The sequence below is a fragment of the Myotis daubentonii genome, chromosome 1 (genome assembly GCF_963259705.1).
Source record: "Myotis daubentonii chromosome 1, mMyoDau2.1, whole genome shotgun sequence".
In the NCBI taxonomy this organism is placed as follows: domain Eukaryota; kingdom Metazoa; phylum Chordata; class Mammalia; order Chiroptera; family Vespertilionidae; genus Myotis; species Myotis daubentonii.
The window spans coordinates 188,580,782-188,604,554 of NC_081840.1; the positions used below are offsets into that span (position 1 = coordinate 188,580,782).

Consider the following 23,773-nt stretch of genomic DNA (forward strand, 5'->3'; position numbering starts at 1 on the left):
CCTGCCCTTTAGTTACTTGTTAGTCTTCTAGGTTATCAGATTAACTCTTGTGGTATGGCAGTGCTTGTGTTCAAGTAACCTTTGTAGTAGCCTGATGCTACAGTGCAATGTCAGCATTATTCACCTCACTTCATCACTTTATGTAGTATCATCTGACATCATCACAAGAAGAATGAGTGCAGTACAAGATATTTTGAGAGAGACCACATTCACATAACTTTTATTACAGTATGTTGTTATACCTATTCTATTATACTCTTACTGTAAATTTCTTACTGTGCCTAATTTATAAATTAAATTTAGCATAGGTATGTATGCATAGGTAAAACATAGGATGTACAGAATTTGGTACACTCCACAGTTTCAGGAATCCACCCAGAGTCTTGGAACACACTCCCCACAAACAAGGGAGGACTACTGTATTGCATAGCTATATAATTTGATTGAGAGAATTATTTTCATTTATCCTTACTGCCCATTATCTAAAGCTTCAAGCAAAACATCCTTTTAGAATATAATCTTGGTAAAATCTTTACTTCCCTTTACCATGCTTTTCCTTTACAGAAACATGTAACTGATTGTGTCTTTCTTTTTATCTTGGCTGCCAGGAAGCTCAGAGGCAAATTAAATTCACCTCTGATAACAATATTGGTTCTGGTAGTTCTTCATATTATATGTTCTCCCTGGTTTTGACATCTATTTTCACTCCTATTTAATTATTTCAAAACATCTAAATCTTTGTAAACTTTAAGAAGCTAATTAGCAAACCAACTAATGAATTCAGCTAAGAGGAAGGCACCGATTTTGAAAATCAATATGAAAAAAAAAAAGACTTGGGATGCTCAGGTCCTAACTATTTCTCACACTTATCCCCTCTCCTTGGAATATTCATCTAACCTTTCAGATCTATAGTTTCTTGTGTCGTGTAGGAATAAGAATCTCTACGCTGCCATCAGAACCACTTGTACATGTGAGTGCGCTTGCAACCTGCCAAGTGCTAGATAAAGTAAGGTATTATTGGTTTTAGAGTCAGAGAAGAAGTGGAGGCTCACACAAGTGAAGGGGCAGCTCACACAAGACTACGGTGCAGCACTGGGGACCCCTGCAGGCAAACATGCACGATGTGTAGTGCTGGGGACCCACTGCTGCCACCACCTAGGCCCCTAGAAAGGTCGAGCAGGACTCTCAGAAAAAAAGGGAGAAGTCTGACAGTGTGATGGGAGTGAATGTAAGCACCTCGAGGGACCACCCCAATTCTGTAACGCCTCAAGCCGACTGTTCATTTGGCCACCAGTGTAAACTGGTTTGCTTGGAGAACCGTGCAAATGAGGCCATGGTTGGTGCCCCAGGAGCCTTTCAGCTGCAGCCCTCACTCTCACCAGACCGATGACAGGGTCAGGCTGTGGGTCAGGGGGCTACGGGGGGCTTAAAATGTGGGAATGCCACATCTCTCCACACCCCACCCCTCCCCCACCCCCGCCAATGACAGCAGACATGTCACATCAACTGGTACATCCGCAGGTCCTCATATACTATTAATGGGATTCAAAGAATTTTTTTAAAGCTAAATTTAGGTTAGAACCAAACAGCTCTTAATAATAGGGCGGGTGGGTGTTTCTCCATTTTTAGAATAATTTGCTGACTTTATTCCAGGAGTTCAAATGTTCCTGCAGCATCTCTTAAGTCTTTTATTCTGAAAACCCATCCCCCTCACTAATAACTTAGTACAGCAGCTGCCTGTTCATGGCAGAGAGAAAGAAGGACATTGCTGTAGGATGGTATGCGGAAAAGATGAGAAAGTAAGAGGCGGAGTAGAAAGTCCCTGGTTCAAGTTCCAACTCCACTCCTTGCTAATGTGTGAATGTGATCAAGTCACTTATTAATATACACTGACCCTTACTATTTGCCAGTGTCATTTGAAGGCCTTATACTTCTACATATTTTCAACTCAGAAAGGAAACAACACTGAGAGATTTTTAAAAGACGTCTGTGGAAACGAGCGACTGCTGTAATAAGAACGACAACGGCCAAGCTGATAAGCAAACAGAAAAGTCCGTTCAGACTCTGCCCACACCCTTCAGAAAGATACAACCGTCACGTAAACTGCTGGAATTTCAAATACAGTAAAAGCTATTGTACTGCTGTGCTCCTCCATTGCCAAGGCAACCCACTGTCAAAGGAGTTTTCTATAGGATTCAATTGACTTTAGACCAATCAAGTGGAAAACAACTATTCATAGCTGTAATTTTCTAATTTTGAATACACCAAGCTTTGGAGAAATGAGTCATGGACTCCTCCAGGACTTGAATGCACCCACCAAATGCTCTGCATTTACAGCCCAACCTCTCCAGGAAGACAGCTTCATGATACAGTATAAAGAGAGCCAGACCAGGAGTCTAAACACCTTGTCCTAAGCCTGATTCTGCCAACACAGGATGTGTGAATTCGGGAAGTTGTTAGCCTGTGGGAACCTGTGAAATGTATCCCTAAAACAGGAATAATGCTTGCTCTAATTGCATCGAGGGTTATGGAACAATTGGATACTGTATATAAAAGCCTCTGTCAGTTACACAGCACTACACAGAAATAAAATATTTTGCAATATATAGTCATCTCAGCTGGGCTTAGTCAACCCGCTGAATGTCCTTTGAACTGAGCACAAGGGCCGAGGCAAAACTTTCAATGCCATCCAAAATAATGTGGATGAAAACATGCAACTGGGGCAAAGAGCAACAAGCAACATGTGAAAACATAAAAAGGGCTATAAGTATATATATATTTCACTACAATCAATGAGGCCCTCCTGGGGCCCTTTTTTATTTCTTTTTAGAGAAAACACGCATTTTCTGATCACAGACTTCAAAAAGTACAGTGGGGGGAAAAAAATACCCTGAACTGCATAGTACGAAAAGGTTTCAAAATTCCTCTGGCCAAATAAAATCTCCCTTTGCATCAGAAAATTTCTCTTCTTGCCCTATCTGTGACAGGATAAGATAACAAACCCAAACCACAGAATCGTCATGGTAAGATACCGTTCCACACTCTGGCAATGCACGCAAAGTCATCCTGGAAGGAAATCTCGGAGTAACCAGAAGCAGGGCTGAGGTTTAGTGTCTGCCCTCTTGACCCTGTCACTTGATCCTCCTCCTCGTCCTTACATCATGTGAGTCACAGATAGAAAAGGCATGTGCATGATTTAAAGTCAATGCTCCTACAGCATTCATCCAGATTGCTTTGCCCCTCCACCCGCTCATATGTAAACTGTAGAACTGCTATCCTCAGGAGACGGATCTTGACTGCCAGTAGAGTATTACATCAAAACAGACGGTCCCGGAGCCACTAGAGAAGTTAGGAATGCATCCCTCCTGCCAAGACCAGAAGCTTTTGCTGAGACTCATTAGTGGCTCAAAAACAAATCCTTTGTTTGACACACTGGTACAGTAAAAAGAATACTGCAGAAAGGAAGGTGATGCCATGTAAGCAAAAGTTGGAAGTGATTCTGTAGGTAAAACAGCATTGGGGGAGGGGGGGTGTGGATATGAAGGCAGAAAGTAAAAAGTCCTATTTAAACTCGGGTAAGAAATTGATGCTTTAACTTACTCTGTGTATTGAACATCCTACATGCCTAATTATTAACCTGAAATCGGTCCCTTTCGTTTTCCCAAGTATCAGTCAAAGAAAATGGAATTCTTTTTGAGATGGAATTGTTCTCAGTGAGACCTCCCCACACTCAGCAGTGCTGATGGAGTGTCTTAACCAAGAGTGCTTATGCTCAGCATGCTCCATCCCAGCAAAGAGCCTTCCTTGTTTCTTGCTCTTCTTTTTGCTGGCAGTGTTCTTCTCAATCTTCACCGAATTTTTTCTATCTCATCCTTCAGATCTCAACTATGACTATCTCACTATTACCAGATTTTATAGCACCATGGGCCACACTCCATTATAGCACCATAGGTGCAATTTAACATTTATCTGTATGAATATTTGATTAGTAAGTGCTCATCCAATAGACTATAAACTCCCTTAAGGGTAGAAGTCTTTTGTTTTGCTCACTACCACATCCCCAGTATCTAGCACCTATTTGGTACATGGTAGACCTTCAATAAATATTCTGGATGAAGGGATAAATGGATGCATAAGGCATTTCATCCTTTCTGATACGGATGTAATCCTAGGGTTTATTGACAGATTCTCCCTAGAGCTCTCATAACTTTTCAATGACAACATTTGTTCAGAAGGAACAGATTAGAGGGCTAAGGACTTTCTGAAGCAGGGAAGTTGAGTGACATTTTATAATAAACTCACTTGAAACCTAAATATTTTCAAAGCATGCAACCAAGATAATTGGCCAAATTTTAAATTTTTTTAAACTAAAAATAAATGATAGAACAAACAAACAAATGATCAATTGATTAATAAATGAATCAATCAACAGATGGCAGGTTTTAATATAAGATAAGCAGGTTATTGATACTTTATCCAGAAAGGAAAGCTTCTGTCCATAGCAAAATCTAGCCACAGTGCCCATTTCTTTTAGTCCATTTTAGCTACTTTAGTTCTAATTTGTTTTTGTGCCTTCTCAAATGATAAATCTAATTACCTTGAAAATCACCAACAAAAGATACACAATATGACTTCTGATTCTAAGCTAAGATTTCTGGATTAAACATGTAGGATTTCAAGGGAGAAGAGGAGAGCTGCTTCATCCATTTTGCTTATGTTCTATATCTTCCGTGTAAAATAAGCAGTCAGTTTTGACAATGTAAATTGAATTTGGATGCATACATCTTTCAAATATCATTCACTCTGTGTGAAGCTGTGAAAAAGCCTGATCCAGCCTTTTCCATAATCACTCTTATGCAGTAGTCAGGAGGCTCTGCTTGGAGTCAGAGAGACCCCAGTATCCCAGCAGTGCCTCTTGCCAACCATGCACTATCAGGTGAAGCACTCACTTCTGTGAGCTTCAGTGGCCTCAACCCAAAAAAGGAGGATACTAGCCTCTAAGGGGGTTGCTGAGGAAAACTGAGGTTATGTTTCTTAGATACCTGCAGAGCACCTTGACCACATTTTATGTTCAATAAATATTTTATTATTATCATCATCATCATCATTTCATTATCAATGAAATACATAGATTCATTCTTACTACTTCTCATACTCCTCTTTTGTAAGGAGAAAGAGGACAGACATGAACAGACCAATCTAAAACATGTAAGGGGAAACTCAGGCTCACCAACACTAATGACAAAGTTAAGAGATGCCAGGTCTTACTTCCTGGAAGCAAAAATACATGACAATAGTTTACTCTTTATGGAGTAAATAATGGAACTAAAATATTTATTCACCAATACCCATTGAAATACATATCAGAACCTATGCCTTTCCACCAGGAAACAACACACTTCTCCCAAGTACCATACAGTACACTCACGCCTGCATTCTATTGGTCAGAATAAGTCACGTGACCATCCCTAGCCACCAGGAAAGCTAGGAAATCAAGATTTTTTAGCTGTCACATTGAACAGAACTGGGCTTCTAAGGATAAAGAAGAGGGAATGGATTTAGGCAGACTACAAAGCAGAATGTCCTAAAATGGACATTTCTTTTTAAATATGCTTTTACTGATTTTAGAGAGAGAGGAAGGGAGTGAGAGGCAGACAGGGAAGGAGGGAGGGAGGAAGAGAAAGAGGGAGGGAGGGAGGGAAAGAGGGACAGCACTGTGAGAGAAACATCGACTGATTACCTCCCGTATGCACCCCAACCAGGAATTGAACCAGAGACCTTTCAATGCATGGGATGACACTCAACCAAGTGAGCCACACTGGCCAGGGCTAAACTGTCCATTTTTAATGAAATTTCCATTTCTGTAGGCCCAGTGCCCAGGACTATGCCTGAAAAAAAGAAGTGCTCCATAAATATTTCTGGGGTTGGATCAAAATGGATTGGACTGAAATGAACTGAGTGGATTTGCACTGCACCAAAAACTCAAGGATCTGGCTGCATCTGCATCTTTCTCAGCCTGTCGAGGTGGCGAACAGGGTGCCTGCCCATACCATGAAGGATGATGACAAGCTTACAAGTTTATGGTTCATAAAATTGGTCACGTCTCAAAGAGATCATACATTAGCCTGCCCTTCTGGCCAAAAAGGAGAATAAAAAATAAAAAACAATTACATTAACTTATACTTATTTCCACTCAGGAGAACCATGGAGAAAGGAGTAAAAGTCACTGTTTACCAAACAAAAGGCTGAGAAAACATTATTCCATTTAAGAATATGACAAATTAATGAAAGTAAACAAAAAGCTACCACATACTCAAAAAGCTATGCAATTGCCTAAAAGCCAAGCTGTAGTTGTGAAAGTGTTGGCATTTGGCACGGAGTTCAGGATTTCAAGGAAGCAAGCCACTCTTTCATGAACACTAAACAGAAATGTCACAAGCAGCTTTTGATTAAACTATGATTGTCACAGTACATAGAAATGAACTAACATATGGTGTTTTTAAAATAAACTACTAACCACATCCAGTGGTTTCAATTAAAGAATGGCTCATTGCTTACAAAAATTCCCCTAGCCCCAACTGTCTTCCTAAAAAATCCCATTGCCTCACTCCAAATTTCCACTGTCATCAGGCAGCTTTCTAAGGGACCCGTCTTGGATCTGGTGTGGACACTCAGGGTAGCCTCTGTAGACAGTAAGTACTTTCCTCCAGCTTTGTCCTGTGGCTGGACACATCCTGGAGGTACTCTGCTATAAGAGTTATAAAGTGAGTTGCAGTTAGGTTAAATGATCTGCTAGAAGACTAGAGAACACTGAAAAAGGTTTTTTAGAACGCTAAGGTTATTCATCCTATGATGTTCTGGCATCAAAAAATAAATCCCCAAGTATTAAGAAAAGGAGTAGTACAGCTCTAAGACAAGGTCCAAATTCCTCATCGGAGAATCATCTTGCAGACATAATTAACACATTCCTTACATTCTTATATTTGCATGACCTGATTTGGAGCGTTGTCCTATACATCAAAAGGCTGCAGGTTGGATTCCCCGTTAGGATGCGTACATGAGGCAACTGATCCATGTTTCTCTCTCATCTCTCTCTCTCTCTCTCTCTCTCTCTCTCTCTCTCTCTCTCTCTCTCCCACTCTCTCTAAAATCAATAAAAACATATCTTCTGGTGAGGATTTAAATAAATAAATAAATAAATAAGACTCCCTATTCCCACTCTTATTTTTTTAATATATTTTATTGATTTTATACAGAGAGGAAGGGAGAGAGATAGAGAGTTAGAAACATCGATGGGAGAGAAACATCGATCAGCCGCCTCCTGCACATCTCCTGCTGGGGATGTGCCCGCAACCCAGGTACATGCCCTTGACTGGAATCGAACCTGGGACCTTTCAGTTCGCAGGCTGACGCTCTATCCACTGAGCCAAACCAGTTTCGGCATTCCCACTCTTAAAGACAGTACATTCTCCCCACCTGCCAAACCAGAAAAATATTTCTGCATTCCAACCCCAGAAATGCAAAGATCCTCAAATTTATCTCAATATATTCATCTCTTAAATGTTTATACAAATGTAAGGAAGAATAAAAGGAGCTTAAAGAGAATGGAGCATGCACAGATTTCCAGTCAGTTTCATGGGGGGGCGAGGAAGAGGGAAGAGACCTATATATGTTCCAAGTTTGGTTTGAACATGCAAATAATAACTCAGAAAAGTGTCCTCAACAAACTTTTCACACATACTTTCAAAAACTTTGATTAGTATTTGGTTTAAATGAAGTAGCCAGTGAAATACCAGTGATCTGCCTTCGGTCCTTCTTAACCAGAGTATCTTGAGTGAGCTCAAAATCAATCTGTAAGAACTGGAGGAAAGGGAAAGATTAGCTGTTTCTGGGTGTGGACATCAATAAAAAATAATCCATAAATCTTTCTGAAATATGTTTTGCTTGTTTGTTTCCTTGGTGTTTATTTGCGTGGGACATGCAGTATTTTCACAAGAAGCAACAAAGAAAAATTAGACAAAGAATTGACGTAGGACTTGATAGTTGCTCCTGCATGTGTTCTGGATATTGGGTGAATCGGCAATGAATTTCCAATTATAGAAAGTGCTATTCTCCTGCCTTGGTAACAAAATTCACCTTATTTTCTGCTTCAACTTTAGTTTTGAACAAACACAGTTAGCTATATGGTCCACATGTTTATTGTAAATTTTCATTCAAAAGTCACATTTTCCATATCACCTGCATTAGGCCTTCCCAAAGCCTCATAAATGAAGGAGAATCAACTAAATATAATTGCTTTCTCTTTTGATTTCCGTGGCCAAGTTCTGGTGACAAAGGATAATTTTAATACAAATTGCTGGACCACAATAACACCACTACCAGAAGTGGCTCCTAGAGTATTGAGTGCATCCTGCTTTAAAAAAAAAAAAAAAAAAAAAAAAAGGAATTCTGCTTAATTGGCAAACAGCAAAAGAATAAAAAAATTCAGGGATGTGCTTGTTTCAAAATCATGAAATCATAATTCTGAGAAGGGTGTACAGAGGTCATCTAAGTTCATCCCTGCAGCAATGTGGACTAATCTGTGTATCCATAATACACTTACATAAACAATTCTTAGATTCTCTATGTAAGACCCTCCACAAACAGCTTGGTGACACACTCAGCAATGAAAAATCTCACTATCGTAAGTAGCCTATTATATACACAATCGTCACCACAGTGAAATACAAACCCTAAATAAATAGTCATCAGCAGAGGCAGGCTTATTTCAGCTCAACATGCTATACGGTTCTTTAGAGAAATGCCATTTTAACTAACATTTTGTACTCAGACATGGTCCCTCATCTCAACCACTTCTGTATCAACAGTTCACACTCACAAAGCCCTGAATCTCAAACCCCAGGATTAAGAACCTATATAGCCCTAGCCAGTTTGACTCAGTAGATAGAGTGTCGGCCTCCCAACCAAAGGGTCCTGGGTTCGATTCCAGCCAAGAGCACATACCATGGTTGCAGGCTCCTCCCCAGCCCAGGCCCTGGTCAGGGCTCGTGCAGGAGGCAACCAATCATGTGTTTCTCTCACATCAATGTTTCTCTCTGTCTTTCCCTCTCTCTTCCACTCTCCCTAAAAATCAATGGAATATCCTGGGGTGAGGATTAACAAAAAAACAAAAACAAAAAAAAGAACCCATATAGTCCTTTAGGAATCATTTACTTCAATATGAGAAATTTCCTAAGATCCCTACCAATATCTCCCATTCTTTCAGTGCATTCCAGCCACACACATACTTACACACATACTCACAAATACACTCACTGCTCTAGTTTCCTGCCTCATAAACTTAGACCCAAACAACAGGATGTGTCCTGCCTCTACTTAGGTGGTAATGCCTGTGGCAGACAGTAATTTACACCCCATTCACTTCAGTATAGTATATTTCACATTTCAGATTTTACACACGGCTCTGTTTTGTTTTCCCCATTTTCCACCCAAGTCACAATCTCTTTTGAGCCCTTAAGTCCCCCAGCACCTAGAGATGGTAGAACCCTGTGAGGCCTCCTTAACTCATGAGTCACTATAAATAGCAGCAACATCAACTCTCCCATGACACACATAAACACACTATTCATAACATCGCACGGCATGATAAAATGGAATCACTATTGTAACAGAATAGTCAGAGGCAACCTTTCATAGTGTAAGAACGTCTACTTGGAGGGCACTTCTTGGTGACTTCAAGAGAACAGCATTCCAGAAATCCAAGGCTCCCTGATTTAACTGGCGAAAGAAGACTGAAGCACCATGACACAGTTCTCTTGCATCCATCAGTGTCGCAGAAGAACAAACAGCAATTACTTGCAGCACACAAAACACAACATTGTTGAGCCAACCCAGTGCCACCAAAAACAGAAGGATGCCAAACGCTTTTCCTTTCTGCACAGCACTGCCTTCAAGTTGCTGACTTGTCCCACCCAAAAGCGCTTCTAATCAGATTAATTTCGCTGAGAAACACACACACAAAGATCCAGAAAGAGATCCTTCTCATGAGAAACTGAATGGCCCATTTGCTCTCAGTGGCCCAGAACTAGGAATTCCAACTGTTGACTAAATCCAAGGACACTCTTGGTAAGCAGAGCCACTTGCTAATGGCAGTCCCCTACACACACAAAAAGCACAATAGGAATCGTCTGTCCCTTACTTCCTTGGTCCTTACTCCTGCCAACCAGCATCCAGGCTGATACCCATTGGCAAGTTGAGAGACTGGATTTAGGTTAGTTTTTCCAAAGATGCCACTGGGAGCCAGGAGCCAAGCTGACAGCTAAAGCAAAGGGTAGCTAGTGGGTACTTGTAGTGGAAAAGGCCAGCAGTGCTTACAGAATAGTGGTTAGCATTCATAAGGACTTCATCTCTCCAAAGTTTTGGCATTACCTGTGTACCCTGTACAGAAAAGATGAGCTTGAAGAATGTGTTCAGAGAAATCCAAAATAATAACTGCTCATCATTATTGCTAACTAGATGCACCACTCATTTAATACTTGGAACACTATGACTTAAGTTCTATCATTATCCCTTTTTACAGATGAAGAGACTGAAGCACAGAGAGGTGACATATCTTGACAAGGTTACACTGCTGGTAGGAGCTGGGATTCACACTGGGTCTGGCTGGAATACGCGCCCCTGACTGCCTCTCCAGGAAATTATATCCCAAGTGCCCCTTCTGCAAAGGCAGGTTTTACTCTTCAGTTATTTAATGTAAAAAGCCTTTGTTTTTATATTAAAGTATTTCCTAAAGATAAAGTATTACCTCCTACTTACATAAGATGAAAAAAAAAACAGAAAGGAGGGTGAAAGAGACAAGATAGTTTTTTGTGTTTTGTTTCTTAACAGGAAAAGAATCTAGCTCATTTCACACACATTCCGAAGATCTCCTTCTCTCCTGCAGGTGGATTCATTTTGGGTACATGCAAGTGGCACGCAGAAGAAGAAATCTTACCTTATGGTATCAAAATTAAGGGCCTTAGCTGAGAACATTTAAAAACCAAGAAAACACAGAAATTCACCAAGAAGAATAAAGTCAAGTTGGGGGAGGGCACAGGGTGTGCACTGGGAAAAGGGGAAGTCAAGTGACAAAACCCCCAATAATCTTGGCTGTTATGCACAGCTACTCTGTCCATTCACCAGGAAGCACTAAACAAAAGCAGCTGCCCATTTCTCTGTTTCAGTTTCCTGAATATAACAGGAGCACCCACTGGCACCCATTGTTCCAGGCACACAGAACAATGCTCACTAGCACAGATCGATCCATCAATTCTGGGATATATCCAAGAGCTTAGAAAGAATACACAGGGTCCTGACCAGGTAGCTCAGTTGGTTAGAGCATCTTCCTGATACATCAAGGCTATGGGTTCGATCCCTGGTCAGGGCACATACAAGAATCAATCATCGAATGCATAAACAAGTGGAGCAACAAATGTTTCTCTCTTGCCAAAACCAGTTTGGCTCGGTGGATAGAGCATCGGCCTGCGGACTAAAGGGTCCCAGGTTCCGGTCAAGGGCATATACCTTGGTTGCGGGCACATCCCCAGTGGGAGGTGTGCAGGAGGCAGCTGGTCGATGTTTCTCTCTCATCGATGTTTCTAACTCTCTATCCCTCTCCCTTCCTCTCTGAAAAAAAATCAATAAAATATAGTCAAAAAAACAAATCTCTCTCTCTTTCTCTCTCTCTCTCTTTCTCTCTCTCTCAAAAAAAGAAAAAAAAAGAGAATACCACAAGACTAAGGGTGTCTGTGTGCACACACCTAGCAAGATGATTCCACAAGGGCAACACATGTGTGTGCAACTGCCTCCAGGCACTGATGCCTGCTCAGACTTGTCAAGAAACATGTTACACATCACACTGACAGGCTGAACAGGATGTTCTGTACTGTTTGCAGCTCTGTTTCCCAACACCTTACACATTTTCAGTCTCTGCAGTCACAAAGTGGCCTATGATTCCCCCATAAATATCCCAGGACACTAACAGAGTGAGACGTTCAGAGATCAAAACCACCGATGGTGGGAAGTCGGGCTGCGTTTCCAGAGCCTATGTCACCGAGGACCACCTTCCCACCACTTTCTGGGCAACCCTCGGAGGATGGCAGCTGCTAACTGACAAAAAAAAAAAAAAGTGTACCGAGGAGGAGGCAAAAGGGTTATTTTTAAGAAAGAGCACAATCTAACTTTTCTCTCCAGCACCCACTCCACACCACCTCCTCATTCCCTTGTCTTCCCTCCTGCTTTTCCTCCATTTCACATTTCCTCCCCAGCCTCGCTCCCCCTGCTCATGCACCACGCTTCTCACACATGTCATCCTCTCTGTGTCCCAAGCGGGGACATGGGCTCAGACACCAGCCGCTCAGACACCACACTGGAGGAACAGCCACTGTGCACGGACTCGGAGCTGCCGCTGAGCGCCAAGGGGGAAATAAAGCCAGCGAGCTTCCTTCGTCACAGCTCCAAATGTGTGAGTCAGAATATGCATTCGCTTTTCAGAAGCCCTGTGTGGACATCGAAGCCACAGAGAAAAGCAAAAGCACCTGTGACATCAGCTAAATGAACCCGCTAATGTCATCTTCCTAACGTGCCTAAATATTTGGCTTATTTCTTCTTTTAGATGCCCATTACTATCCGAGTCCATGCCTCTGGACAATGGCCTCTGAAGCTGAGCAGCCCAAGTTTGGTGTGGAGTAGTGAGCATCTTCAAGTGTGAGTGATGAATCCATGTGCCCTGTGGATCGGTTTCTCCCATCACCTGTGTGTGACAAGCAGCTCAGCACACTCAGGAGCCCCCTACCCAGGCCATAATACCTCATTAGCAATAGTTAAAATAATGAGCCCTAACCGGTTTGGCTCAGTGGAGAGAGCGTCAGCCTGCAGACTCAAGGGTCCCAGGTTCGATTCCGGTCAAGGGCATGTACCTTGGTTGTGGGCACATCCCCAGTAGGGAGTGTGCAGGAGGCAGCTGATCGATGTTTCTCTCTCATCAATGTTTCTAACTCTCTATCACTCTCCCTTCCTCTCTGTAAAAAAATCAATAAAAAATATTTTTAAAAAATAAAATAAAATAATGAGGCACTTCCCAAAGTAGCATCATCAAAAGTTTGGAGCAGATTTCCATGGCAAAGGAGAAAGACAGTGCAAGGAAATATGAAAATAATTTGCAAGAATTAAAAATAAGAAAATCAGCTGACCTAGTATCTATAATGTAGAAAGTATTTAGATAAATAAAAGCAATGCTTATGTATTCACCTGTAGTAATCCATCCACTCAGTTACTCTTCAGTCAGCATTTATGAAGCATATACCACATGTCAGACACTGTGCTAGGTGCCAGAGAAAACAATGACAAGACAAATCTGATCCTAGCGCTCCTGGAGCTCATAACCTAGCATCAGCACCAGACAAAACTATAGGCTTTTAAACCTGAAAGTTAAAACATATATTATTAAGGAAACAAAAAGCTGAGAAAGAACAACACTGGAGAACACACATTATACAGGGTGGGGCAAAAGTAGGTTGACAGTTTTTCGTATGGAAAATAATGCAATAAGTAATAAACAATATTCAGGACTCACAGCTGTAAGCCGACTTTCACCCCACCCTGTAGAGTAGGAAGGAAAGGCCTCCCAGGTGACACAAAATTTTCAAGCTGGAATATAAAGCAGGAGAAAAGCTAACCAGGACAGAAATGGGATGACTATTCCAAACAGACAGGATTACATGTGCACAGACCCTGAAGCAGAAAAGGTTTGGACACCAAGAAGCTGAAAATTGAGTGTGGCTGAAGAACAGAGAGCATGGAGAGAATGACATGGAGCACACGTGGTGAGACACCATAGGCCGTGCTGCCCAATCGAGATTTTCTTCTAAGGACAACAGGAGGTTTCAGCGCAGGAATGGCATGGCTCGATTCACACTTTACGGTGATCCCTGTTGCCTCTGGGTGGAAGAAGACTTGAACAGTGGAGCCTGTTATAGTTGTTTACGTAAGAGATGACAATTCCCTGGCCCCAAATGTGGCAGCCACACTGTTCAGGGGTAGACAGATCCAGGCATATTTTAGAAGTAGAACCAACAAAAGTCATTGCTGGATTGTATATGTGGGTGACATCAAGGAAAGAATCAGAGATGATTCTCATCGAGTTACTTACTTATATGTGGCGTACTTACAATAATAGAAGCCTTGCCTGACACAATGTCAGGCCCATGCAAGAATCTTGTCTATGTTCATAGCAGCACAATTTACCATAGCTAAGATTTGGAAACAGCCTAAGTGCCCATCAGCAGATGAGTGGATTAAAAAACTGTGGTACATCTACACAATGGAATACTATGCTGCTATAAAAAAGAAATTTGCCCTAACTGGTTTGGCTCAGTGGATAGAGCATCGGCCTGTGGACTGAAGGGTCCCAGGTTCGATTCCGGTCAAGGGCATGTATCTTGGTTGCAGGCACATCCCCAGTAGAGGGTATGCAGGAGGCAGCTGATCGATGTTTCTCTCTCATCAATGTTTCTAACTCTCTATCCCTCTCTCTTCCTCTGTAAAAAATAAAAAATTTTTTAAAAGGAGGAACTTTTACCATTCGCAACAGCATGGTGGAACTGGAGAGCATTATGCTAAGCAAAATAAGCCAGTTGGAGAAAGATAAATATCACATGATCTCACTCATGAGTGGGATATAATGATCAACATGATTTGATGAACAAAAATAGATCCAGAGACAAATGGCAGGTGAGGTGGGGCGGGGGCGGGGGGGGGGGTACAGAGCAACCAAAGGACTTGTATGCATGCATATTAGCATAACCAATGGACACAGACACTGGGGTGGTTGGGGCTTGCCCGGGGTGGGAATGGCTGGGGTGGAGGGGTGTCAATCAGGGAAAAAGGAAACATATGTAAAACTTTAGACAATAAATAATAAAAAAATATTAAATGGGGTGGAAAAAAGAATCTTGTCTATGGGCTGTGGTACATTATAGACATAAGTATCTCCAAAAGCTTAGACCTAACAATAACAGAAACTGTGTGTGGCTGTTCTTGAGAACCAATAATGGCATACCGCTAGGCAGATATTGCAGTAAACGAGTTTTCCCATAAAAGAATGTTATTGTCCTATTGGTGCCAGTGCCCTTTAACTTCCCCAAATCATAGGGTTAAATGTCGTTCAATACATGAGTGTAACATCTTTTTTAAAAAATATATATTTTATTGATTTTTTACAGAGAGGAAGGGAGAGGGGTAGAGAGTTAGAAACCACTGGGATATACGATGCTTTCTAAGAGAACCTTCATGCCGAATTGAATGGTGCATAACTTATAAACTAGCAGGAAAATAACTAACTGTAAAATGCAAATTTATAAATAATTTTATGATGATCTCTGAACAATTCAGTCCTTAACAATGGTCTCTCCATATGATCCCTTCAGAAACCAGGCATACAACATAATGTAATACTCCCCAGAAAGGAGACCTGAGGCTAACGAGAATGAACACCTTGCTTATCGTACATGCTGTACTCAAAACTAGTCCCCAGATGCCACAGAAAGCAACAGTACGCCCCAGGTAGACACATACTGATACTCACTACCTTTCTGATCAGTTCATCCCCTATTACTGACTTGAGTATTACTGGCATTGTTCCACTGCCTTTCCTTTACAAAGCTGGTACATAATTATCATCTCGAAATTCCTTGGTCCATTTGTCTAAGAGAGGATCTCTCCCTTTTTATTATGTATAGTGATGATGTACTCTTGTTCTTAAATTGCAGAATGGGAAATGACTTGGAGAGAGACATAAAGAGAGATCACACACACATACACACACACACACACACACACACACACACTGGGCAGAGTATCTGTGATTCAGGCTCAGGCCTTGCCGAAACAGATAGCAAATCAAGATAGACAGCAGTAATTTATTTGGAAAGGGATGTTATCTTTTGTTCCTCCACACTATTAACTGTGACCTTTTTTATCAGCGTTTCAAGGACTTTACTTGAAACAGTCCCCATGTTTTTCCGTTTTTAGTTGTTTTTACTCAATATATGAAGGATTCCCTTCAGATTCCCAATATTCCAATGAAAAGTGCATAACTCTTGTCTCCTGCCCTCTGGTCCCGCCTAAGTCTCACATTTATTCCAGCACCTTAAGTTGTAACGTGGTGGTCCATCTCCAAACTCTCCTCAGGACGTCTGTCTTTGCTTAGGAGGTCCACCTGCACTGCTCCTCTCAGCAGGTGCCTCTATAGCTTCAAGCCACCTGCTCAGTTCCAATAGTGAGACTCTAACAAATTCACAGATTCACATCACTGCACTTCACACCCTCTTCAATTTAACTCCATAAACTCACTTTTCAACACTCCTCAGCTGTTCATTCCAATTTGGCTTCTCGTCACCTGCAGTGACAGAACTGGATCTGCATCCATGCCACCCTAATGCATTTTATTGCAGGTTCCATATTTCTGCCACTGTAGCAAAGAGATGAAGAATGAACCGAGCTCTGCCAATGTGAAAAGCTGTCACTACGGAACTCCTGTTGGGGAATCTCCCCAAATTGGCATGTGTTTCTACTGCTTCTCGCTTCTACTGCACATACTCATTCTCGCTTCAGACACAGCTCCCCAGAGAGCCAAATATTCCCCACATCTAAAGGAACAAAAGCAACATACACATGCACCTAAACACACAGTCCTCCCATGACTTGAATCCAAGGGTGTTCCTTGACCTCCTGTTATTCTGTTCTTAGTAACACTTCTATCCAAAGAACGATATCTAATATGTTCGACATTTCAAGAGCTATGCCACCCCACTCTACATTCTTCTATGACTTACAGGATGCTTTTCCACTGTTCCTTTTTAAATTACCAGCCCAACCCATGACCTGGTTAAATGTCACTTAGAACCCTATAAGTAACATATTACATATATATATATATATATATATAACATATATATATAATATATATTATATATATTATAAATATATAATTTCCATCTTGACCTACTGTCTCAATGGAACCTATTTTTAAGCAGAAACAATCAAAAAATTTCTTTAAGAACCTTTCAGTTCCTGTTGATTACTGTAGTCAAATGCCATCTTTAATACTGTGCCCTATTTCACTAGTCAAAATGTAAGATACACAACCGTGCCTAACCTTTGTCAAATATTCTCCAACCAACTCAGATCGCCTCCTAGAACAACGTGCTAGGACAAGAAAAGCATCTCCACAGACATGGCCCTCTAGAGGAGGCCATCTCCTTATGATTGCACCCCTCGCATTAGCCGCAAGATCCTAAAAAGTGCCTTTCCCGGGGCCGCAGGAGTGAGGCAGAGAGGCGGCCACGCCCACGGAGTACTCACTGAGCGGCTTGAGGATGCTACTGCCGGACTCATCGGCGTTTTCCACGTCAGACTTGTCTGAGTAGTTCTCAGAGACTCTTTCCTTTTCCTTCTTTTCTTTGTGCCCCGTCTTTCTCTTGTGACGTCTCCTTCTCCTGTAGCTCTTCGGCACATGGACCCCAATGTAGATGGTGTGGTGGCCTAAAGGAAGGTACACAAATCACCATTTGAAACCACATTCTGTGCTGCATATCAACTGCACAAAATCCACAGATCCCCCCCCCCCGCAAAAAAAGTCTATGAATGCAACATTACTGTTCTATATTTGACAAATAAGTTCAAGTTAGAAAAATGAAATCTCCTTCCAATTTTCAGTTAGCAGAGCGTCATTCAACCTGCCGGTGGGCCCTCAGATTCCGTGAGGGTGTCCTCTAGTTTCTATCCGGATAGGTGAGTTTTTATGTAGGAGAGCCAAAGGAATCCCACACTGGAAATCCTTGATTCGAGGCAGACCTCTGCCATCAATGACCTCTACGACCTTGAGTGTGTCCTTTAACCATTCTGGGCCTCAAGCTCATCATTTGTATAATGACAGGCTTACCTTGGACAACCCCAGAGGCCCTTCCAGTGCTAACCTCCCCTGAGTCTGTGACTATACCCAACAGGATGCTGAAAAGGGAGCTCTTGAGGCTACAAAAAACAAAGATCTAACGCAGAGTTCAAGAAGTCATTCTGCTGGGATAAGGTTTTACACTAAAACTTTTTTTATTATTATTTTTTTACCCAATCAGCAGAATAGAGACTTAGAACTGGGACAAACTGAGAAAAAAAATGAGACATACAACATGCTTGGAGAGAAGATTTTAGAAATACTCAAATGTTCACACGAGGCAGCAGCTGAAATGAATGTCAGCTACAGTGCCATTCTCATTTTTCTTTTTTCGTTTCCAAAAGTTTCTAAAAACTGGCTGTTGCAATGATAAAAATAAACCCAGCCCAGCCAAAACTGCCTTGAAGAGAAGGGCATGAGGAGAAAAGGTTGTGAAGCGCTTTCAGCTCCCTGGGTGGACGGAGCTGCAAAACTGACAAGCGGTATCATTTTAACAAAATCTGATAAGACAGAAGAAAGGGAACTCAACGTTCCACGTCTTTTTTTTTTTTTTAATTGGGAAACTTTTACTTTCACTTTATATCCCACATAACTCCTGGATGAGGGAACCACTATTTTTGGAAGTAATGCAAAAACTCTGTTTTTTTAAACTTCTAATTAGAGTATTTCATGTATGGATTTGCTCTCCCATTCTGGAAGCATTCCTTGATGACCACTTTGCCATGCCCCAGACAACATCACACACACCTACATGTATGTAATACCTGAACATGCAGTAGGGCTGACTTAAACTGCTGTGAACCACTTTCCCCAGTAACTCATTCGGCATATCTTGAAACGCCATAATTCACAGGGGTGTTTCCTTAAACTGGAAGGATTAAAACAATTATATGCTCCTTCAAGAAAGAGGTTCCGACTAAGGAATGTAGAACCCGGAGTGAATGGGCTAGCATTCAGAGGAAAACATTTGCTACGTGGAATGAAGTTGGAGGCATCTACATGTATAAAGCATGAACCTGCCCCCAGCAACACACACACACAGACACACATACTAACTCAACTACTACAAAGCACCATGAAATTCTCCTCACAGAACCGGTACCAAGGAGAAATGTATCATGTCTCACCATCTGCAAGCAAATTGTTCTCATGGGAAAGTAGGAAATGTCTCAGAAACAATGTGAATTAAGTAACAGTGTCAATTGTTTCCTGCGCTCCAGTTACAGAGGGAGTCCTGCCGCTTTATCTGAAGTTTCACACAATATATGTAAGCAAAGCCAACCAATTTCTTGAGTCAAGCAAACTTAAGAAAGCTTAGTCGCCTTCATTCTAGAATTCGGAAAACACCGTAAAAAAAGTACGTTGAAAAATTTTTTAAAACCTGTCACATTAACTATTATCTACATCCTACTAAATAATGACAAGCAAGAAGAAAATGGCAGTTAAGCTACATTAGTTATATTGATGCCGTTCGGAAACATTTGGTAATCTATTTATACAAATCTGTATAGTACACCTGATGAATCATTGACAAGACACTCTTATTTGGGCTGATAACGACTTCAAGGTAAGATTTCTGGCTATAAAGTGTTGCTGTTGTTCACCAAATGAAAGATTTAGAGCTATTCAGAAAGTGAGCTTTCACAGAGAGCAATGTACTTACCTTCTGGAACCTAATTTGAGTTGTCATCACCACAAAAACGGTGCCATTTTTTTAAAATATATTTTTATTTATTTTTTACAGAGAGGAAGAGAGAAGGATAGAGAGTTAGAAACATCAATCAGCTGCCTCCTGCACACCCCCCACCGGGGATGTGCCTGCAACCCAGGAACATGCCCTTGACTGGAATCGAACCTGGGACCCCCCAGTCCACAGGCCGACGCTCCATTCACTGAGCCAAACCGGTCAGGGCAAAAACGGTGCCATTTTATTCCCATTTTGATCCCAGGCCTCCTCCCTGGCTCATGAGTAAGATTCTGCTGGTCCCGTTTCCTCCAGCGCCTGCCTCAGGCACCTCCCCCACCCACTCTGTCACACACTTTCAGACAGGTGTACTGGCTCTGAAACATGGTTCCTTTCAAGACAGCCCAAATTTCAGGCATTTTTATTATCCACTTTATTGAGGTATAATGTACATGTCGTAAAACTCACACGTTGGAAGAGTACAATCCAGTGATTTTTCGTATGTTTACAGAGTGGTGCAGCCATCACCATCATCCCATTTGAGAACATTTCCACCAATTCTAAAAAAAAGACCCCTCCTGACCATTTGCAGTTACTCTGGGCTGTCACTCCATCCCCTATGGCCACTCAGGCACGTTTGGTGGTCTCAGTGGTGGCCTCTGGGAAGCTACAGCGCTCCGGCACCCGCGGGGCTATGAACTGTTTGTGGGGATCCGCACAGCGCGGTAAAAGCCCATATCCCCCGAGTGAGGAAGGTCCGCCTTTCCAAGAGTGGCCAGAGGAAGTCATGGCCCTGAGCTGAGCGATCCAAACCTCAGAGCATCTTCCTTTCCTCTCGCACATTACTGGTACCTGAAACTTCCCGCTCTGACTTGTGTTCAGACAGAGGCAAGGGAGCATGGTCCCGAGGTGAGGCAAACCTTTAGGAACTCAGGGACAGCGCCTGTGTTTCATCAACTACTTCCTGGCCTCTCTCCACCTCAGCTTCTTTGAGAAGAGGGTAAGGACAGCCTCGCTTTGATGGGGGGGCAGGGGGGGAGAGAGGGCTAGGCATGCTTTCTCAAGGGGAGGACCACATACTTCATAAGCTGGATGTGCTCAGTAACAAAAATGCCAGCAGGAGAATGAGCTGGAACATAAACATTCTTACCACCCCCACAGAATACCTGTCTTTAGGGGCCATAGGAGCAGCATCGCTGATGGAAACAGGCTATTGTTGATAAGATTACTGTAGGTGGATCTCAGTAGTTATTTTCATTGGAATGTCTGTACTTGTCTCAGAGATAGATCCTGAAGATGGATGGCTATTTTCAAAATGACAACTCTCAAAGCCCTCGCCAGTGTGGCTCTGTGGATAGAGTGTCAGCCTGCAGACTGAAGGGTCCCAGGTTCCGTCCCTGTCAAGGGCACGTACTTGGTTGCAGGTTCCCTGGCCCTGGTCAGAGTGCATGCAGGAGGCAACCAATCCATGTATCTCTCTCACATCGATGTTTCTCTGTCTCTCTCCCTTCTACTTTCTCTAACAATCAATGGGAAAACATCATCAGGTAAGGATTAACAACAACAAAACAAAAAAAGACAGCAAATTCTCAGAAAAGCCATAAAGGTTGAAGGTGTAGAATTTACATGTAAAATGAAAATGAGAAACATGACAGACAAGCTTTCCTACCCAGCAAGAGTCTACAAAACAGCAAGACACTCAAAGAATCAAGGACAGTTATCTGCTAAACTTAGCAGGAAATTTTAGGTTAAACACACACACACACACGCGCGCGCACACACACACAAACACTTCTCTCTAAAAATGTTTCCAAAGATAGTGTAAAAAGAAGGAAACATTTTAAAATAACAATAACTCATATGGAAAAGGCGATTATTTAAAATGTTATTAAAATAAAGGCTCCATTCTTGCTCCTCAAAATTTTGTAAAGTAAAATTACTAGAATTTAGGTGTGAATCAAAGAGCACCCAGTCCTTGATTTGGCAGTGGCCTTGGTTTCATGTGTTCAAATACATACCCCGCATGCCTTTCTCGGACAGATGGTACAAATTCCCCAGAAACTCTACATGTCTCGGGAATATCTCAGAATCCACCCCACAGCCAGCACTACTGGGAAGTAAACATGGCTTTCAGGGTTATCTCTGGATGTCAGAAATTAGCCAGGTGATCCTTGGCCGGCCCCATCTTCACCTGCTCCACCTCGGCTGCAAGATGAAGTGCTGTGAAGCTATCGTGTGCTGTTCTCCGAATGCCTCAGATATTTCTAAACTGGCATCACTGATAGTTGCTGTCATGCGTGCAGGCCACCAGCGCACCCTTGCCCCTCACCACCCGGGAGTCATCCCAGTGGGCTTTCCCAGACACCTACTTTTCTACCAAGGAGGATTTAAGACTTTGTAAAATTAAACCCATCAAACCAGAAATGGGGTTTACCAGGGGCAAACCCCAGTCTGGAGGACTGGGTGCTTAACAACATATGCCTCTACCTGCAAGACAGATCTATTAGCACCTTTAGGAAACATGGTGCTGTGTTTACAGTACATAAGATGATAGAAACCATTTATTGGGTACTTACAAACATGCCAGCTTCTGGCTAAGTCTCATATCGATTACTTCATGCAGTCCTCAAAACTGCCTGAATTAAATACTGCTATTATCCACACTGTACAAGCGAAGAATCCAAGGTTCAGGAAAGTCAAGGATATTGTCACCGGTTAAGGCATAAAGCCCCACAGAACTCTCTCTCAGGGGTTAATATCAAGACCAGGGAGCACTTCGTCACTGCCGTGGCGGTGTTTTGTTTTGTTGTAATATATACTACATTTATACTATCAGTCTTACCACTGATTATGTGTCCTTCGTCACGCTGACTGCTAGAAATAGAGATAAATCTCGGGCCAACCTGTAGTGGGCAGGCAGAGTTTCATGACAGGCATCTTATACACTAACCTCACTCTTCTAAACTTGCAATCATTATTTTCCCTTCACATTAACCTGTTTGGAATAAAGCAGCATATAAATACTTTTTACAACCTGAGATGACAGTCCTGGGGGAGGAGGATGGAGATGGCTGGGTGACTGTGAGGGAAGTGGATTTCTGGCCTATGGATTAGACCCCCACAATCACCCCAGCAAACCCATACCTTCAGCATCCTACATACATCTCTAAACAGAGAGATATTCCAAATTTGATTTTTATCCACAGTATTGCTCTTTCTATAATCAACTGTATTTTTTTCTCTCTAGTTTAAAGCAAAGATTCCACAACACCTGGCACCTTATATCATTATTTTTAGACCTAATCAGCAATATTCCCAAAATATAACTTAAGTACTGCCTTCCCTGGCTTACCTAAAGTAATTTAGTCTTACTCCAAGATTCCTAAAGTCTGGTATTGCTATTGCCAAGAAAGATATAGGCAAGAACATACAATTGAGTCAAGACAGTCTCTTCAATAAATGGTGCTGGAAAAATTGGACAAATTTTGCAAAAAAAATGAAAGTAGACCACCAACTTACACCACATACAGAAATAAATTCAAAATCGATAAAGGATTTAAACATAAGATGGGAAACCATATTAGAGGAATCCACAGGCAGCAAAATTTCAGACACATGCCGAAGCAATATCTTCACCAATACAGCTCCTAGGGCAATGGAAACTAAAGACAAAATAAACAAATGGGACTACATCAAAATAAAAAGCTTCTGTACAGCAAAGGAAACCATCAACAAAACAATACGAAAGCCCATTGCATGGGAAAACATATTTGCCAATGTTATCACCGATAAGGGTTTAATCTCCAACATTTACAGGGAATTCATACAAATTAACAAAAGGAAGATAACCCAATCAAAAAATGGGCAACAGAGAGGACATAAGGAAGGCCAAGAGTCATATGAAAACATGCTCAATGTCACTAATCATCCGAGAGATGCAAATCAAAACGACCATGCGGTACCATCTCACACCTGTCCGGATGCCTATCATCAACAAATCAACAAACGACAAGTGCTGGAGAGGATGCGGAGAAAAAGGAAACCTCCTGCACTGTTGGTGGGAATGCAGACTGGTGCAGCCACTGTAGAGAACAGTATGG

General features: G+C 41.9%; 1 protein-coding gene across 5 annotated transcripts in view; it reads right to left on the reverse strand.

The window, feature by feature from the left end:
- The window catches only part of SLC4A4 (solute carrier family 4 member 4), a 340,638-nt gene that overhangs the window by 250,432 nt on the left and 66,433 nt on the right, over positions 1–23,773 (reverse strand). For all 5 annotated transcript variants that reach the window (XM_059669116.1, XM_059669125.1, XM_059669135.1 and 2 more), the window contains one exon: positions 17,401–17,580. In XM_059669116.1, coding sequence (XP_059525099.1) covers positions 17,401–17,580 — 180 coding nt within the window. The remainder of the gene's footprint in view (positions 1–17,400; positions 17,581–23,773) is intronic.